The sequence below is a fragment of the Danio rerio genome, chromosome 12 (assembly GCF_049306965.1).
Source record: "Danio rerio strain Tuebingen ecotype United States chromosome 12, GRCz12tu, whole genome shotgun sequence".
In the NCBI taxonomy this organism is placed as follows: domain Eukaryota; kingdom Metazoa; phylum Chordata; class Actinopteri; order Cypriniformes; family Danionidae; genus Danio; species Danio rerio.
Window position 1 is genome coordinate 8,222,695 of NC_133187.1, and position 16,943 is coordinate 8,239,637.

Sequence of the window (16,943 nt, forward strand, 5' to 3'; positions counted from 1 at the left end):
ACTATTTTACCACAAAGTGTTTATTTACAAATGTGCATTTCAACTGTAGGTTATTTAGTTTTATAAATAATGTTGTGAGTTTAGAATTTTTAATGAAACAAAGAAATATGAAAATATTTATTATCATCTATCATTTAAAAAAACTAAGTAGGAATCTGTTAAAACTTGGTTTAAATTAAAAACAGCAGCCTATAGGTAGAGAAAGACAGAATCTGACATTATTTGCTATTTCTGCTGAGAATTTTGTAAAAAATCTGCGGATTTATGCGGAATAATTTTGGGATTATCATAACTAAAAACCTAATATATGATATGAAAAGTAATGCCTTTTAAACTTTTATTTAACGTTAACAATGCAAATGCAACTAGATCCACTTATTTGGTAAACAAAGCAAGTCTCTCATATAATATATCTACAAAAAGATGGAAAATATTACTTTAATAACTGTATTGTAAATAAATCATATGAACATTTTAATATTACTCTTATTATGTCACAATAATATTAGTAAAATTCATTTAAAAACTGAATAAATGTACATTTATACACATTTACACAAGTAAATGCATAGACAGTGATGGGCTGGAAATCTGAGGACTCCCTGTAGGCAAATAACAAACTGGCCAGCTCATTTCCTCAGTCAGAATTTGTTCATTTGAATAATTAAAAATTACATTTGTCTCAAAGCTGCCTTCTAGCAGTTATTTTCACAATTTATTATGGCATACTGTAAAAAATAGGACAAATGAGCTTGTATAGCAGCTAAATTCTTGACTTTGTCAGTAGGGGGTGAATCTTTCGAACCACCCAAACCCCGCCTGGCTACGAGTCTGTAAGGGTCTAACGAATACAATTTTAATGTAATTATTACAACTACACAAATTTCCTCACCATCCTGAATCACGGAGCAGTCCAGAAGCCAAATCAGGTAAAGGTTTAGTTTTAAAAACAAAATAGTTTATGTATTATTTTTAGCTTTTACAAAACATTTAAAATGTAGAGATTGCAATAAGATAAAACGTAGAAAAGGAGAGAGAAAAAACACCACAAAGGGTGCATTTAAGACTGTTTGGCCCCCCTGGCTGGAATTGCTTAGTGCCCCCAAATCAATAAACCATCCCCTGGCCATGGAACAAAAAGAATAACTACGATCGACTGGGTCAATAAAAAAATTGTGCGCTGATGATCAGTATTTCATATTTAAACTTATTTTATATGTTCTTCTTTAAAAATCAAATATGGCTGATTTGATATGAGATCTATTTTAAGTCTCGACAGTCCAGGCAACAATACTTGCGCATGGATGAGTGAAAAAGGAATCAACTTGCAGAAAATTGCAGCAGCATGCTGTATGTGTTCTGTATGTGTACTCATGTTAAAGCCGCCTTAAAACAAACAATCAATCCAGAGCTAAAGCAACTAGCACACCACATGGAAATGAGGGGACAGCACTATTACCTCTTCCTCGGGATCTGAATCCACATCCTTTTGGTTCCCAAGATGCATTGCAGAAACAGAGGGGATAACGTAATGAAGAGCAGGGGGGAAGAAACATCAGGATGTGAACAAAGGCGATTGTGTTACCGCAAAGCCACAGTGAAGGAACATAAAGGGGCAACAAATGAAAAGAAAAAAGCCGCAACCACAGAAGCTGCTGAAAAAAAGCACAAGCCTGTGCACCTTCAGCCAAAGCAGGATCCAAATCAAAAGTGTGATTTGGGTCAGCCACAACAACAACACCAACTTGAAAGAAGCTTGAAACAGATAAAAGACACACTCAGGCAGTTTGAGCCAATTTTAACCCTTAACGACTAGAAAGGCTGCTCTATCTTTCCTGAGTATGAAGATGGCATGATATGACGCAGATGATCATAGTTCAGCCTTACCTTCTTGAATCCTGGCAGTGTGATGTTTAAATTACAGATAGCAGTTTGTGCGAGACCCTTGGAGGTTTTGATCTCTCTGAGGAAGGACAGGCGGCCGCATGGCTCTTGGCTGTTGTCTCTGACCTAAAGAGCACAAACAAATGTTACTACACGGCAACATGAAAATATTAAGCTTTTAATCACGGCAACATGAAAGTATTAAGAAATGTAAGATTAGATTGAACACAAAACAATCAAGTTTTCCGCAAACAAAGCAGGCATGGTGTTGTTTCAGCTCATTTTAAATAAGTAGTTTGAAGAAAATGCGGTTATGCAGTGGCGCAGTATTTAGTGCTGTTGCCTCATAGCAAGAAGGCTGCTGGGTCGAACCTCAGCTCAGTTGGCGTTTCTGTGTGGAGTTTGCATGTTCTCCCTGCGTTCGCGTGGGTTTCCTCCTTGTGCTTCGGTTTCCCCAACAGTCCAAAGACATGCGGCACAGGTGAATTGGGTTGGCTAAATAGTCTGTAGTTTATGAGTCTGTGTGTGTGTGTGGATGTTTCCCAGAAATGGAAGGGCATCTGCTGTGTAAAAACGTGCTGGATTAATTGGCGGTTCATTCCGCTGTGGCGACCCCGGATTAATAAAGGGACTAAGCCGACAAGAAAATAAATGAAAGAGTTTGAGCAAACAACATACGCCATTTTCTTTGAGTGTACTGTCAAAGTAATCCTCACGTCTAACTTGTATGGAATTTTCTGGATCGTAGCCTGTGGAAGCCGATGTATCAGCTAATTTAAAGTGATAGTTCACACCCAAATGATTAACATTTACTCATCATTTACTCACCCTCAATTGGTTCTAAAGCTTTATGAGTTTCTTTTCCCTGTTAAACACAATTGATGATATTTTGAAGTCTATAAATAGGAAAACAAAAAAAATCAATGGTAGTCAATGACTGCTGGTTTCTGACTTTCTTCAAAATGTCTTCTTTTGTGTTCAACGGATGAAGGAAACTAAAAAAGATTTGAAACTAATTAAATGATATCATTTATATTTCGGGGTGAACTGTACTCTTATTTCACGCGGCCACCATTTTAAGAAGCGAAAGCAAGGCTGCGGTGGGAAGAAACCTGGATGTATAGGATCAGCACTGTAAACATTGCAACAACATGCTGTGGACTACAAACCTCCACCTGTTGCCACGATTTCAAAGTGCATATGTGGCGTAAACATCACTTTAATATCATTCAAGTTTAATTTAAAACAATTAAAAGCATATTAGGCATCAAACAAAATCATCTCTTTAAGAGTATTAAGCTAATATATCTGTTTTCTTCTCACGTCTCGGTCTCTACTGCACATCCTAAAGACTCTTGGGAGAGGGAATTAGGAATTGACATTTCATCCTCTACCTGGGAGGAGGGAATGAGTTGTATTCATTCTTGCTCTATAAATGTAAGGCTACAGCTCATTCAATTTAAAGTGATGCATAGATTGCACTATACAAAAGCCAAACTTAATAAGCTGTATCCTTCTGTCTCTCCTCTGTGTGATAAATGCAAAGGCGCAGTCGGGACCTATGGTCATATATGTTGGTCCTGTCCAGAAGTATCTGAATTTTGGAAAAGTCTCTTCGGACTTTACTCCCAGGCTTTTGAAATGGACATAAAAATTGATGTAGAAATAGCATTGTTTGGATGGTCAGACCAGGCTCTAACTTGGCCTAAACATCAACAACTCTCCTTTATGTTTGGCATGGTGTTGGCCAAGAGAGTGATTCTGATGGAGTGGAAATCCACAACACCGCCAAATTTTTTTAAATGGTTAGCTAAAATGGTTTCTGCCCTCAAGTTGGAAAGGATCCACTTCTCTAGATTTGGCAAACAAAAGTTGTATGACAAAACATGGGGCCCCTTCCTTAGATGTATAGGTTATTAATGTTTCTGTAATATTTTTTTTCTGGTAATAATTTTTTTCTTCTCATTACTTCCTTTTTACATGTTATTCTATTTTGTTTCTTACTCCATCAGTCTGGCTAAAATTTCTTTATTGTTTTGTGATGGTGCTGTAAAATGTTGTTATGTTTGCTTGTGTTTTGGTGCATGTTCTAGTTAGTATAAAGTAATAACACCGAGACAAGTTTGTTAACATATATACATGATATACATTATTTGGTGTTATGTTTTTACAAAAACTTCTATAAATAAAGTATATATATATAAAAAAAGAGTAGTTAGCTTAAGTGTCCTCCTAGGCTTCAGTTCATGGCAGCAGGTAAACACCGTGGGGACGCTTCCCTGCTTCAGTCTATATAACCCGGTGAGTGATAAAACAATGCAGTCTTCTTTAGCACAGCCTTGTTGTTTCAAATTTTAGTACCGAAATTTAGTATTGTAACAAGTCTAACATAGTAAAAGAATCAGTTCATTAACATGACTTTGATAAACGGTATCTAAAATATGTGTTTGGAAAAGAAAACGTTAGCTAACTAGTGCCATTTCTCTTAACTTAGCTGAAAATGAGGTCTGATCTCCCTTCTTATTTTCACTATCCATTCAGAGCGGACCTTCGGGTCACTCGGAAGGTTGTGAAATTATAAATTTGTGGCACTTTTTTTCGCTAATAAGATATACAGCCAGGTACATAACAATACGCCATTATGAACGCCATTCCTGTGTGACTCTAGGCGATACTTCTGGGTTTCTTCCCACCGCAGCCTTACTTTCGCTTTTAAAATGGCAGCCGCATGAAATCAGTCTATCCCTTTAAATAAGCAGATGGTTTCAGCTGAATAATTTGTAATAATAATAATAATAAATAAATAAATATACATGAGTAAATACATTTAACATAAAGAAACTGTCTGCACCATTTTTGTCATGACAATAGGTTTCATTCAAATTTGTGAATTAAAATTTTCTAGTTTAGTTATAATCAATAACCAATCAAACTTTAAAATTTTATTGCGCACAAAGTAAATATATTTGTAAAAGGTCTTTCTATCATATCTATTCATGCATTTACTTTCCCAAGTCAAACAATGTGCATTTGAGATATTATTTTAATAACAATTATTTAATAACAATATGTTTTTAAGCAGTATTCATTGTGCTGAATAATATAATTTAAGCTGATTTATTTAATAAAGAAAAAGCATTTAATAATGAAAAAAGTCAAACCAAAAGATGGAAATCGTAGGAGAAAAAAAAAACTACCTTCACACAGAATGGGAGTCTGTTTTCTTTGAAAGCATAGAAGTTAAAAACCAGCTGCTGTCCAGCTTTGATCAGAGGGGCCAAATTGCCGTAGCAGTCCACGTAGATGGGCTTCCCTTCCAGGACCTTTAAAATTGCCAGTCATGTTTACAAGCCGTATGACATTTTATTTACTGTTAATGTGCAAAAATCGTAACAGTTTTACTTCGTACAATAAATATTCATCATGAAAGGTTTAGAAAAATCACATTAAAATATATCTACCTCTATGTCTTTGCTTCTGGCCACCTCCTCAAAGTTTTCCTGTTGTTCCAGAGTTTTGTCCACTTTATCATCCGTCATGCAGAAGCAGCGCAGGTTGGACTCCACGGGGTCATTCATTTTGGCAAACACTACAAACTTGGCCATGTAGGGCACACAGATAAGCTCTCTGTAGAGCTGGGTGGCCAAAGGTACAGTCTCTGGGGTCTGATGGCAGTCAGCGAGCCAAAACCTGGACACAAAGTTGGCAGTAACAAAAATCTCTTTTTTAAAATTTGGAGATTTGGAAAATAGATCGTACAAATAGATCATTGGAAAATAGATCTGTCATGAAGAGGACTTCATGACAGAGAAGGACATGAGTTGTCCTTGTACCTGGCAGACACGTTTGTGGTGAAGGACACGCAGTCGTTCATGAAGGTGAGAGGTGTAGTGCCGGTGATGTCCTCCCATTGAGCTGGTGATGTGCCACCTGTCAATAGATCCTTTATTAATAGGATTTTTTACATTTTCACCATCCTTAATTATTGTGCAACAAACTAAAGCCCTGGTAATGCTATAAAATGAGCATTAATATTGTCAGGGTTCTGCCACTCTGGTCTTGTAAATTCTTGTTTTGGTGGCAGAGCTCTGACACTAGCTCAGTCTCGTTCTCTTTCTGTCATTAGCCCCTTTCACACATACAGACCTTTCCGGAAAATTGCCGGCAATTTTCCGGAAAGGTTGTATGTGTGAACAGGTCCTTTTTGAAAATACCAGTAAATTCATTCTGGCTATTTTCCGGAAAGAGAAGTTGTAACATTACCAGCAATTTGCCGGAATGCTGCGCTGTGTGAATGCAGAAGGAAGATTACCGTAATAAGCGCGTGCACGTCTAGAACGTGCTGACGTGAGACGTCTGCTTTAGCCAATCACAACAGTCAGACGCATTTACAGTCTGTTATTACTGTGTAAATAATCATCGATGACATGCTTATGATAAGCCGTTGTTTGTTTACCTTTAAGCTTTGCGTGTGCCTGTGAAACAGCCTGTGAGCGCCAGCACACGCACATATTATGAACATCTCGACATGAGAAAGTGATCCTGTGAAAGTTGTTCACAATATTGATCATCCATAAAGTTTGTAATTTAGTCAAATGTTTACAAATACAAGCGCAGCCGTTTAAAGCTCATTTGTGGTGAATGATGTCAGAATTTACCGGTATTTTGGAATGGATGTGTGAATGCTCTTTTCCGGAAAATTTCCGTAACGTCCTCGCCTGTGTGAACAGCGCTTTTTTGAATATACCGGTAAAGTCGTTCCGGAAATTTTCCAGATATTTACCGGTATCACTGTGTGAAAGGGGCTAGTGTGTGTCTCTGTGTGTGCGCGCGCCGTTGTGGGTGTGCGCAGAGTGTGCGCGCTTCCGCTTGTTGCGGCCGCGCGGTCTTTGCGTGCCTCAGACGCTCTTGTACTCGTGTTTGTGTTTTCGTCTGTCTGCAGCGTGGAGTTTCATTCCCAGCGTCTCAATCCAGTTGGTTTCGGTTTTGGTCGGAGCTGGGATGAAACATGCACGCTGCGTGTGTGAGCGCACGGTGAGTGTTGTCATTTATCGTGTGCTCGTGTCTTGCGTCTGTCAAAGCACGTGGCTTGGTGTTTACATTGTAGTCACGTGCTTTTGTCGTGTGCTTCAGTGTTGTGTTTGTTGTCATGAACATGCGGTTAATGAGTTCTCTCATTGGCTGCATGTTCTTGTCCTGTTTTATGTGAGCGCATGGCTTGTGTTGTCTCTCTGTGTCATGTGCTCTCCCGTCTATTGCCTTGTCCCACCCTCTACTTGTTGACCCATTATTAGTTAATTGTGTTCACCTGTTTGTGTGTTAATTTTTTACAGTTTATAAACCCCTCACATTTGCTGTCCTGAGCCAGTTCGTCATCACATATTGTTGTTTGAAGCCCTGTCGTGTTTTCAGTCCTCATCCTTGGCAGTCTGCCCAGTCCTGTTTGTATGTGAATGTATTTGTTTTGTTAATGTTTTCCCCCTCGGGGTAGTTTATTTTGCATTTTATTTTATTTTTATTATTTAATAAATTCCCATTCCCCTGCATTTGAGTCCTTGCTCCTTTTTGATGCCTAATAGCAACATCAAATGACGTTGATATTTGGTTGAATTTAGGTTGTGTTTGAACATGACCAAAATCCAAGGTCGATCCAGCATCCTAAACACTGGCATGTTTATGTCAAATACTGACATTTATTCATCTGGTATGGCAACCAAATTCCAACATCTAATAGACGTCATAGTGGTAATGCCCACTCAATGTGTAACATCATTACACGTTGAAATTTGGTTGTTTTTAGGTTGCGTTAGAAAGTGACTGACATTGGACACTGACGCCGTTCTGACATTATGGCGACATTGGGGTACATTGTCAATCTGAGGTCATGTGCCTGCTGGGGTATTGCAGCACCTTGTTCGTGATTACATGAAGAATAGAGTTAGTTCTGAAGGCAACTTATACTAGCTTACACACACAAGGTGTTCCTAATAAAGTGGCAAAGTGGCCGATGAATGTATTTATGTCATTATTGATGACTACAAGCCAATCTCACCGGTTATACTGCAGAGTAAACGCAGGCTTAGTGTGGTGTCTCCTTGGTATCCATTCACCACCCCCTCTCCAGAGACTGGAGGCACAGGTATGATCATGGTGATGGGCTTATGGAACTTCCTCCTGCGTGGCTCCACGGTCACTATTGGGCTGAAGGTGGCACGATTACCAATAATCTTCTTCACAGCTTCATCTGGAACAGGTTGGGCCTGTTGAGAGACAGCAAGAAGATTTAAATTAATCTGCAATGTCTGCACATACAATACTGTGCAAAAGTCTTAGGCCACTAGTATTTTCACCAACAAAAAAAAAAAATTAATTCGGTTATTTCTATATTTTTTTTCAGCATGTCAGTTTGAATTATAAATTTACATTTACAAATAATATTATTGTCTTTAACTGTAATTCTACAGTTATTGTCTGCACACTGAGTCTGACAACAGCCAGCGCTCCACACAGAGATCTGATCTGGTCATCATTCAGTCTGTCTGGAATGACACGAAGAAACAGAACAAACTGATACAGATCCAGCAGAACTTTGGCAACACCACTAGGATGCTTAAAAAACTGACCTGCAAAGCTACCAAATAAAACTATGGGCAAGAGATTTAAATGCAAAGTATGATCATTCAAATTGTTGTAAGTTAATTGGTAAATAAAATTAATATTTTGTTATTTGTTATCTTGTCCTCATTTTACAGCAACAAGTGCAAAAACTTTGAACAGTACTTTCAAAGCATTGTAGCTTTGCAGGTAGGTCTTTTAAAGGATCTTAGAGATGTTGCATCTTACAGACTCCTTGTGCAGACAATAATCTCACTGTATAACTACAATTAAAATTTCAAACTGACATAACACAGAAAAATATAGAAATAACCGACGTTAAACCCTTTTTTATGGGTGAAATAACTAGTGGCCTAAGACTTTTGCACAGAACTGTACATCATACAATGTAAACATTTTAAGTAAATTATGTCTGTTTTCTACAATAATCCCAAACTCTCCCAACTCAAAATCATGTCATTGACTGAGTCAGTGTTTTTAAGTTAGACTTGGTTGAGATTCTAATAAAGAGCAATGTTTAAATAGTCAAACTCTAAAGTTTTCATAGATACTGTATGCTGAAGAGGAACAAAAACTGTTCGGTCTATTCAGGTGTTTTTATACAAAAACATTTTGCAGAGTAGAATGTCTTTTTATTGGATGATAAAGGTTCTTCAGATGCTATAGGTTCTTCAATTGGAGATTCTACACAACAAAAAATGCTTTTCTTACTTAGATTTTTTTGTCTTGTTTCTAGTCTAAATATCTAAAATTTCTTATATCAAGAAGCATTTTTTAGACAAGCAAAACATATTGCCTTGTTTTGAGAAATAATATGCCAATATTAAGTCAGTTTTTCCTTAAAACAAGCAAAATAATCTGCCAATGGGGTAAGCAAATTAATCTTGTTTTTTCTTTTGACGTAAGATTATTTTGCTTACCCCATTGGCAGATTATTTTGCTTGTTTTAAGGAAAAACTGACTTAATATTGGCATAATATTTCTCAAAACAAGGCAATATGTTTTGCTTGTTTAGAAAATTCTTCTTGATTTAGGAACTTTTAGATATTTGTACTAGAAACAAGACAAAAAATCTAAGTAAGAAAAGCATTTTTTGCAGTGTAGTTTTATATTTATGTTTGGCTGAGATAGGAGAATGTATTTGCATATTGTGAATAATTATACAAAAGTGGAAATATCTAGACCAGGGATGCCCAAACTAGGCCCCGCGGGCCAAAGTTGGCCCATAGTAACCTTTGATTTGGCCTGTCATCCCATCTGAGAAGAGAAGAAGAACGATGGGCATGGTTTAGAGGTTGTCATTTCAAATAGGATGTAAACTTTTGTTTGTTTGTTTTATTGTTAAAAGCTAACTGAAGTAAATGTTACAATTAAATGGTGTAAATTAATCAGATTTCAGATCAAGGCAAAGGTAGATTCTGCTTGACTAGTGTATTGTTTATGTTTTATTGCAATACGTTATCATTTTAAACATTATCCTGCATTAGTTTAAATAGAATTTAACAAATTCATTCATATAATCCATACAATTTAGGAAATTACCCATGGCAACTTTAATGTAATATAGCTCAGTAAATTAACTTCCACCCAAGGCTCTCAATGATTTTTGGCTTTTGGCTTTCTATAAGGAAAAGTTTGGGCACCCCTGACCTAGACCATAATCTACCTGCAGTCCAACCCTGATCTTCTTGGTGAGAGCACCCTCAGGAAACGAGGCCTGTACCATAGGTACTGTCATGCTGGACAGGACGCCTCCATCAGGACCCATCTGATTACTCTCCTGTTTGATCCGTGATACAACCGCAAAGTATTGTGGGAAGTCCTTAGTGATGATCCGGCAGATGCGCTTCTTCTCCAAATCACCTGAGCTGTCCAGCTCTGTAAGACACACCAGTATTTTGTGAGTTTGAAGGGCTGCGAAAGTATTTGGAGAAAACATACAAACTTGATTTTATGATGTTTCCTTAAGTTGGAGTTGTCTTGTGCTGGTTTTAAATGTGTTGCTAAGGGGTTGTAATGATCTAAGCTTTTACCTTAAGGATTACCTCACCCAGAAATAAACTTTTTCTGAGATTTTAGCGATGTGTCACTCTCCATAGGCAGCATAATATATAAATGACATTCAACGTCATCCAGCTGATCTAGTCTGGAGCGCAGCTCGCTTGCGTTGGGCATTTGGATTTGTGCTATTTAAGTATTTTCATGAATAGTATTTTTTAGCTTGTAGTATTTTTCTAATTGGGAATTCATATTGTGTGTAGATAATTCCTTCACTAGTAAAAGCTGTTGAGATTTTTGTGGATTTTAATTAAACGATATTATGAAGATACTGCTTACCAGTGCAGTCTGTCTCTTTCCTGCTCTCAGTGATGCAAACGTGTGAATAAGTGTAAAAATATTAACGTCATTTTAACGCGATCAACTGATTTTTTGTCATTTTTTTCTTCATCTGAATACATTTAACTCTCTCATAACTGCAATATTTACACTCCTCCATAAAATGTGACTGTATGTGCTCTTTTTCGCAGTACTTTGTGACATAAAAAGAACATTGAATGTTGTTCTCTACCTTTGATAGAACTTGCAGGCATTTAATAGACTTGTTCCTCATGCCTCATTTCTGTCGTCTGTTAAGGTAAGCAGGCTGTATGCACGCGAACGATACACTTGTTTAATTGTGTTTTATGATTACACTATCTAGGCACATTTATACATACAGTTTTAAAACTTTTACAACAACCGCAAAGCGAAACAGATGTATTTCCCACGATCCAAAAGGCACAAAGGTCTCTGTGTTTTTGCGTATTGATTTGTTTGTAATGTATAGCGTGAATAACAATATAATAAACCGAGAGATTAAATCTTTGTCATGGACATTATTTCTAAAAATAAGCTTGATATAATGTCTGTAGCAGAGTGGAGCTGACGTCACAGGTGAGCGCTCCGAAAGCACTGTAGTCTGTTTATAGCCTAATGTTAGCTTTTCAGTTCTTGCGTTTGCATTTAAGACCCAAAAGTGCTAAAAATTGTATCTTCTTGTGAGGATTATCCGGCTGGACAAAACGTGTAGGTGTAATGAACAGTGTTTGAGCACAGAGCTTATTATTCGCAATCTTCGGGATTTTATCGAGGGAACCAGTTTTATGCTAGCAGCCGATTAGCCTACAAGGTGACGTCATAGTTCTCTACTGATAAATTGTAGCATTACATCAGCCATTTTCCATTCTGCTTTGTCATCAACAATATGTACACCCAACAGTTAAGCACTAATCAATACTCACTAAAGGCTTCTCTGAATCTCATCATGCGGACTAGCAAGGTCAAAAGCAGTGCATTAGTTTTAGCAATCATCATTATACCTTCATCCATGCCATTGAGTAGCTCATTGAGGTCTTCAGTTTTGCAGTCGTAATGATGCTCCTTCCAGGTCTCACCGTTTTCGCTCCTGAGCATAATGAGTTCTCGCTCTTTCCCTCTCATGGACCCAAAATGAGGGATCTCCACAATCACGGGGCTGTGAAAACACAGTGCAGGCCTTAATCAGTGGATCCTCTCAGGCTAATACATGCGAGACAGAGAGAGAAATATAAATGCTGCGGATGACTTTAGTAAATGACGATGACGTACATTCATGGAACGTTAGTGCAAAAGAGGGGCACTTGGCAAATGCATGAAATATTAATACGGATTGGGTAAGGGCCACCTGTTTCAATTCTGAACCCAGAGGGACACATATGGAGTTACTATAACATTTTTTACCAAGCGTCACTTCATGCTTTGAAATTAAATCTTTCAAACAACAAGTAAAATGCAAAATAAAGATGCACTGCACACAACCCTATTTTAAATCAGTGTCCAAAAAAGAGCTTTTAAAAAGGTACGTTAAAGTGTTGTTTTGAGCTATATATTAAAAGTACAAGTTCGAAATTTTTAAACCATGTTTGAAAAAACAAGACAAAGCTTAAAAACGACATTATTTATAGCCACTAAAACTATGAATTAATAAAACAACTAGTTAAAAAAGCTGATTTATTATTACAACTAGTAACATCTAGTAATATTTTGTTGTTTCTGTATTACCTCACTTAGGTAAATGTGTTGCTGATAACACTCAGGAAACACATTTATTGATAGAATGAATCCCATGAATGCACTTCAGGTCAAATGAGTGAGAGTTATGTAATGTTATGTTATGTATTAACATTTTTTAATTATAAATACAAAAGCATTATGGTGTATAAAATGTAAAAATAATTCTATTTATCTCTATTTAGCCATTCAGAAAAAAATCCCTTCTCATTTTAAGGTTACCCTTAAGGTTGTTCTAAGGTTTAAAGCTGAATTGTTTTTAATTTTCTTCTTTGAAATGGTTCAATATTTAGTTAATGGTCATGTTTTTCTTCCAAGATTTAAAGGAACACCCCAATTTTTGGGAAATCGGCTGATTTTACAAGTCCCCTAAAATTAAACAGTTCAGTTTTACCATATTTGGATTGATTAAGCTTAACTTGTCAGAGGAGCAAGTTTAGCTTAGCTTAGCATAAATCATTGAATCAGATTAGACCATTAGCATCTCACTCAAAAGAAATTCCAATAAAGAGTTTAGATAATTTTCCTATTTAAAGCTTTACTCTTCTGTGGTTATATCGTGTACTAAGACCCAAGGGAAAAAATAAAAGTTGCTGTTTTCTAGGCTGATGTGGCTAAGAACTATGCTCTGATTCTGGCTTTGTTGCCATGAAATTACGCAGCACCTGAAAAAGTCCCCAACTAGGTAACATCGATGCAAAGTATAATTGCCTGTAATGTTATTTCCAATCAATGACCTATGCTACGCTAAGCTAAGCTAAGCTAAATGTGCTCCGCCAGACCCAGAGATGGACTGAATAGATTCAAAATTGTAAAACTCAACTGTTTAAATCTTTTAAAAATGAACCTATTTCCAAAAGTGGAGTGTTCCAGCTGACAAATGATCAAATCACTGACCAATCAGAATCGATGCTGCTTTAAAGAACATAAACAGTGATCGAGGACGAAACTTCAGTACACTTTTAGTAGGAATAGAGCATTTTAGCCTGTTTTTGTAGATGTTTGTACACTATAGCTATCAATATAGTTATCTCCATCACTAAACTACAATTTTACTTCTCATTTATAGGTAAGTCTGTTTGTAAAACCTTTTAAAGATGTTCAAGAATGAAATCAAATCACTATTGAGTTAATTCTATAAATTAATGTCTAGGTTTAAGACCAATTAATATTTCACGTACGCATAATCCATCACTGATACAACTGAAAAGCAACTTGCCTCTATGAAATGAGATAGCTCATGTTACACAATGAATGAGAACAGTAACATCAGACAAACATGGAATCATGAAACAAAACGTTAAATGTGTAGACAGAGAAGGTACCATGGGAAATTTCATGCCTGAAGGCCCCAGACTCGACCCACCAGGCACATTTGACACAAAACATCCGAATATATACTACAAACTGACCTTAAGCTTAAGAAAAACCATACTGATACCTTCTCAGAAACTAAAAGGTCAAATGAAACTCTCTCAGCATAAAAAACACAAGGCTAAAGGCAGCAGCCATGACTGCAGACACTCATGCTCACCAAGCACTGCATAACCAGCCCATAATCAGCCAGTATGAGTCACTTTCAGCGATGTGTACATTCACTGAAAGCTAAAAGGAAAAGGTGTAGATGAACGTAAAGGAGGAAACAAAGGAAACATCAGCCGTGGTGTCAATAGTAGTTGAACGTCACTTAGCGCACACTCCTACCCCGAAAATTTCGTTCCTCGCGGCCCGAGCTGCAGGATTCGGCTAACGTAGCTCTCGCCCTCGCTAAGAGGCGGGAGGTTTCGGGGTAGATGGAGTTTACTGTATTATTTCCATGCAGCATTTAGAGGAACAAAAAAAAAGGAGGAACAACTTCAGTCATTCCTGCAGGATGGGATACCGGCCCTAGCGTTTCAGCGCAAGCTATTGATCAAACTCTTCCAAGAACTGCGGCTTATTCCAAAATCTACTGAGCTTTCTTGATGTCGTTCTACTATACAGTACATCCAAACTGACTTTACACTACCTGACAAAAGTCTCCTATCCAAGATTTAGTAATAGCAAATAATAACTTGACTTCTCATTGATCATTTGGTATCAGAGGTGGCTTATGAAAGGCAAAGGCCTCTAGATAACACTTATTTTATTAAAATAAAACATGATCATGACTTGATTTTTAATGATTTAATGAGGACAGTGAGGTCTGACTTTGCTAAGACAAAAGTCTTGTCACTTAACAGAAATAATGTACAGTATAGAATATAAAGTCGTGCTGCAGTGGAAAAGGAATGAATATTATGTATGACTCCCTTGAGCTTGGAGGACTGCATCCATACATCTCTGCAATGACTTAAACAACTTATTAATAAAGTCATCTGGAATGGTGTAGAAAGCTTTCTTGCAGGACCCCCAGAGTTCATCAAGATTCTTTGGATTTATCTTCAACGCCTCTTCCTTCATATTATCCCAGGCATGCTCAATCATGTTCATAGCTGACTGGGCTGGCCAATCCTGCAGCACTTTGAACTTCTTTGCTTTCAGGAGCTTTGATGTGGGGGCTGGAGTATGAGAAAGAGCGCTATCCTACTGAAGAATTTGCCCTCTAATGTAATGGGCAGCACAAATGTCTTGATACCTCAGGCTGTTGATGTTGCCGTCCACTCTGCAGATCTCTTGCACGCCCCATACTGAATGTAACTCCAAACCATGACTTTTGCTTCACCAAACTTGACAGATTTCTAAGAGAATCTTGGGTCCATGCGGGTTCCAATAGGTCTTCTGCAGTATTTGTGATGATTGGGATTCAGTTCAATAGATGATTCAAAGGAAAAATCTACCTTCTGCCACTTTTCCAAATGATCAACTAGAAGTCAAGTTATTATTCGTTGGGATTGAAGACTTTTGTCAGGTAGTGTAAATGTTATATGGAATATTCTTTGGCAACAGCTCAAACAAACAGCACACAGAAGACTGTTAGCTTTCTGCTAACATGTGCCCATAACTACTTAAAGGGATAGTTCACCCAAAAATGAAAATGTACTGACAATTTACTCACCCTCGAATGGTTCCAAACCTGTTTGAGTTTCTTTCTTCTTTTGAACACAAAAGATGTTTTTTTTTAAAAATGTCAGAAATCCTCTGACTTCCACAGTAGGAAAAACAAAACTATAAATGTCAATGGTCACCAGTTTTCAGCATATACAGTTGAAGTCAGAATTATTAGCCCCCCTGAATTATTAGAACCCCTGTTTATTTTTTTTCACCATAACTTCTGTTTAAAGAAGAGCAAATTTTTTCAACACATTTCTAAACATAATAGCTTTAAAAACTCATTTCTAATAACTGATTTATTTTATTTTTTGCCATGTAAATAACATTTGACTAGATATTTTTCAAGACACTTCTATACAGCTTAAAGTGACATTTAAAGGCTTAACTAAGTTAATCAGGCTAATTAGGCAGGTTAGGGTAATTAGGCAAGTTATTTTATAATGATGGTTTGTTCTGTAGACTATCAAAAAATATATATAGCTTAAAGGGGCTAATAATTTTGACCTTAAAATGTTTTATAAATAATTAATAATTATTCTAGCCAAAATAATACAAATAAGACTTTCTCCAGAAGAAAAAATATTATCAGACATACTGTGAAAGTTTCGTTGCCCTGTTAAACATCATTTGTGAAATATTTAAAAAAGAAAAAAAATATATCAAAGGGGGGCTAATAATTCTGACTTCAACTGTATCTTCAACAATTTTAAACAGTAGAAAGAAACTCCAAAAAAGTTTGAAACAAGTGAAAAGTGACTGAATTTTCAGTTCTAGGTGAACTGTCCTTTTTAATGCACAGGTGTCAAATCCAGTTCCTGGAGAGCCACAGCTCTGCACAGTTTATTTCTAACCCAGCTTCAACCTACCTAAGCTGTGGTCACACTGCACTTTTCTTCCCAAAGACGTCCATTTATATGTATGGGAATGTGACAATCCGGAAATGCAAGCTTGTAGTTAAGGGATAGTAAGTTTAGCTCGTAGAACAAGTTTTGCATTTCACTGCGTTCGAAAGTTTAAGCTTGCTGAACCCTGACCCACAAAATCCGCATCACGTGATTGTGTGAGACCAAACAACGATCAAACCATGACCTCCCTTTACAGAAATTTAAAATATGGACTGATCGCTCGCTTTTTAAAATGTTTAATCATTCTGTATAATAACACCCTTTTTCGCAGCGCTGTATGACAGAATTTCGCATGCTTGAAGTCTAGTGTGACCGCAGCATTACTTGTAAGTTTTAAACAATTCAATTCGTTCAGTCAGGTGTGTTTAATTAGGGTTGAAACTAAACTGGCCCTTCAGAAACTGGATTTGACACCTG

The 16,943-nt window shown here is 37.0% G+C and overlaps 1 protein-coding gene across 50 annotated transcripts in view; it reads right to left on the reverse strand.

The window, feature by feature from the left end:
* Positions 1 to 16,943, reverse strand: part of ank3b (ankyrin 3b) — a 211,155-nt gene that overhangs the window by 27,078 nt on the left and 167,134 nt on the right. For 32 of the 50 annotated variants that reach the window (XM_073918153.1, XM_073918148.1, XM_073918156.1 and 29 more), the window contains 8 exons: positions 11,859 to 12,013; positions 10,166 to 10,377; positions 7,937 to 8,144; positions 5,718 to 5,814; positions 5,346 to 5,574; positions 5,082 to 5,207; positions 1,888 to 2,010; positions 1,460 to 1,486 (listed from right to left, as the gene is read on the reverse strand). In XM_073918153.1, coding sequence (XP_073774254.1) covers positions 1,460 to 1,486; positions 1,888 to 2,010; positions 5,082 to 5,207; positions 5,346 to 5,574; positions 5,718 to 5,814; positions 7,937 to 8,144; positions 10,166 to 10,377; positions 11,859 to 12,013 — 1,177 coding nt within the window. The remainder of the gene's footprint in view (positions 1 to 1,459; positions 1,487 to 1,887; positions 2,011 to 5,081; positions 5,208 to 5,345; positions 5,575 to 5,717; positions 5,815 to 7,936; positions 8,145 to 10,165; positions 10,378 to 11,858; positions 12,014 to 16,943) is intronic. The other 18 variants (XM_073918150.1, XM_073918147.1, XM_073918154.1 and 15 more) reach the window with 1 other exon arrangement.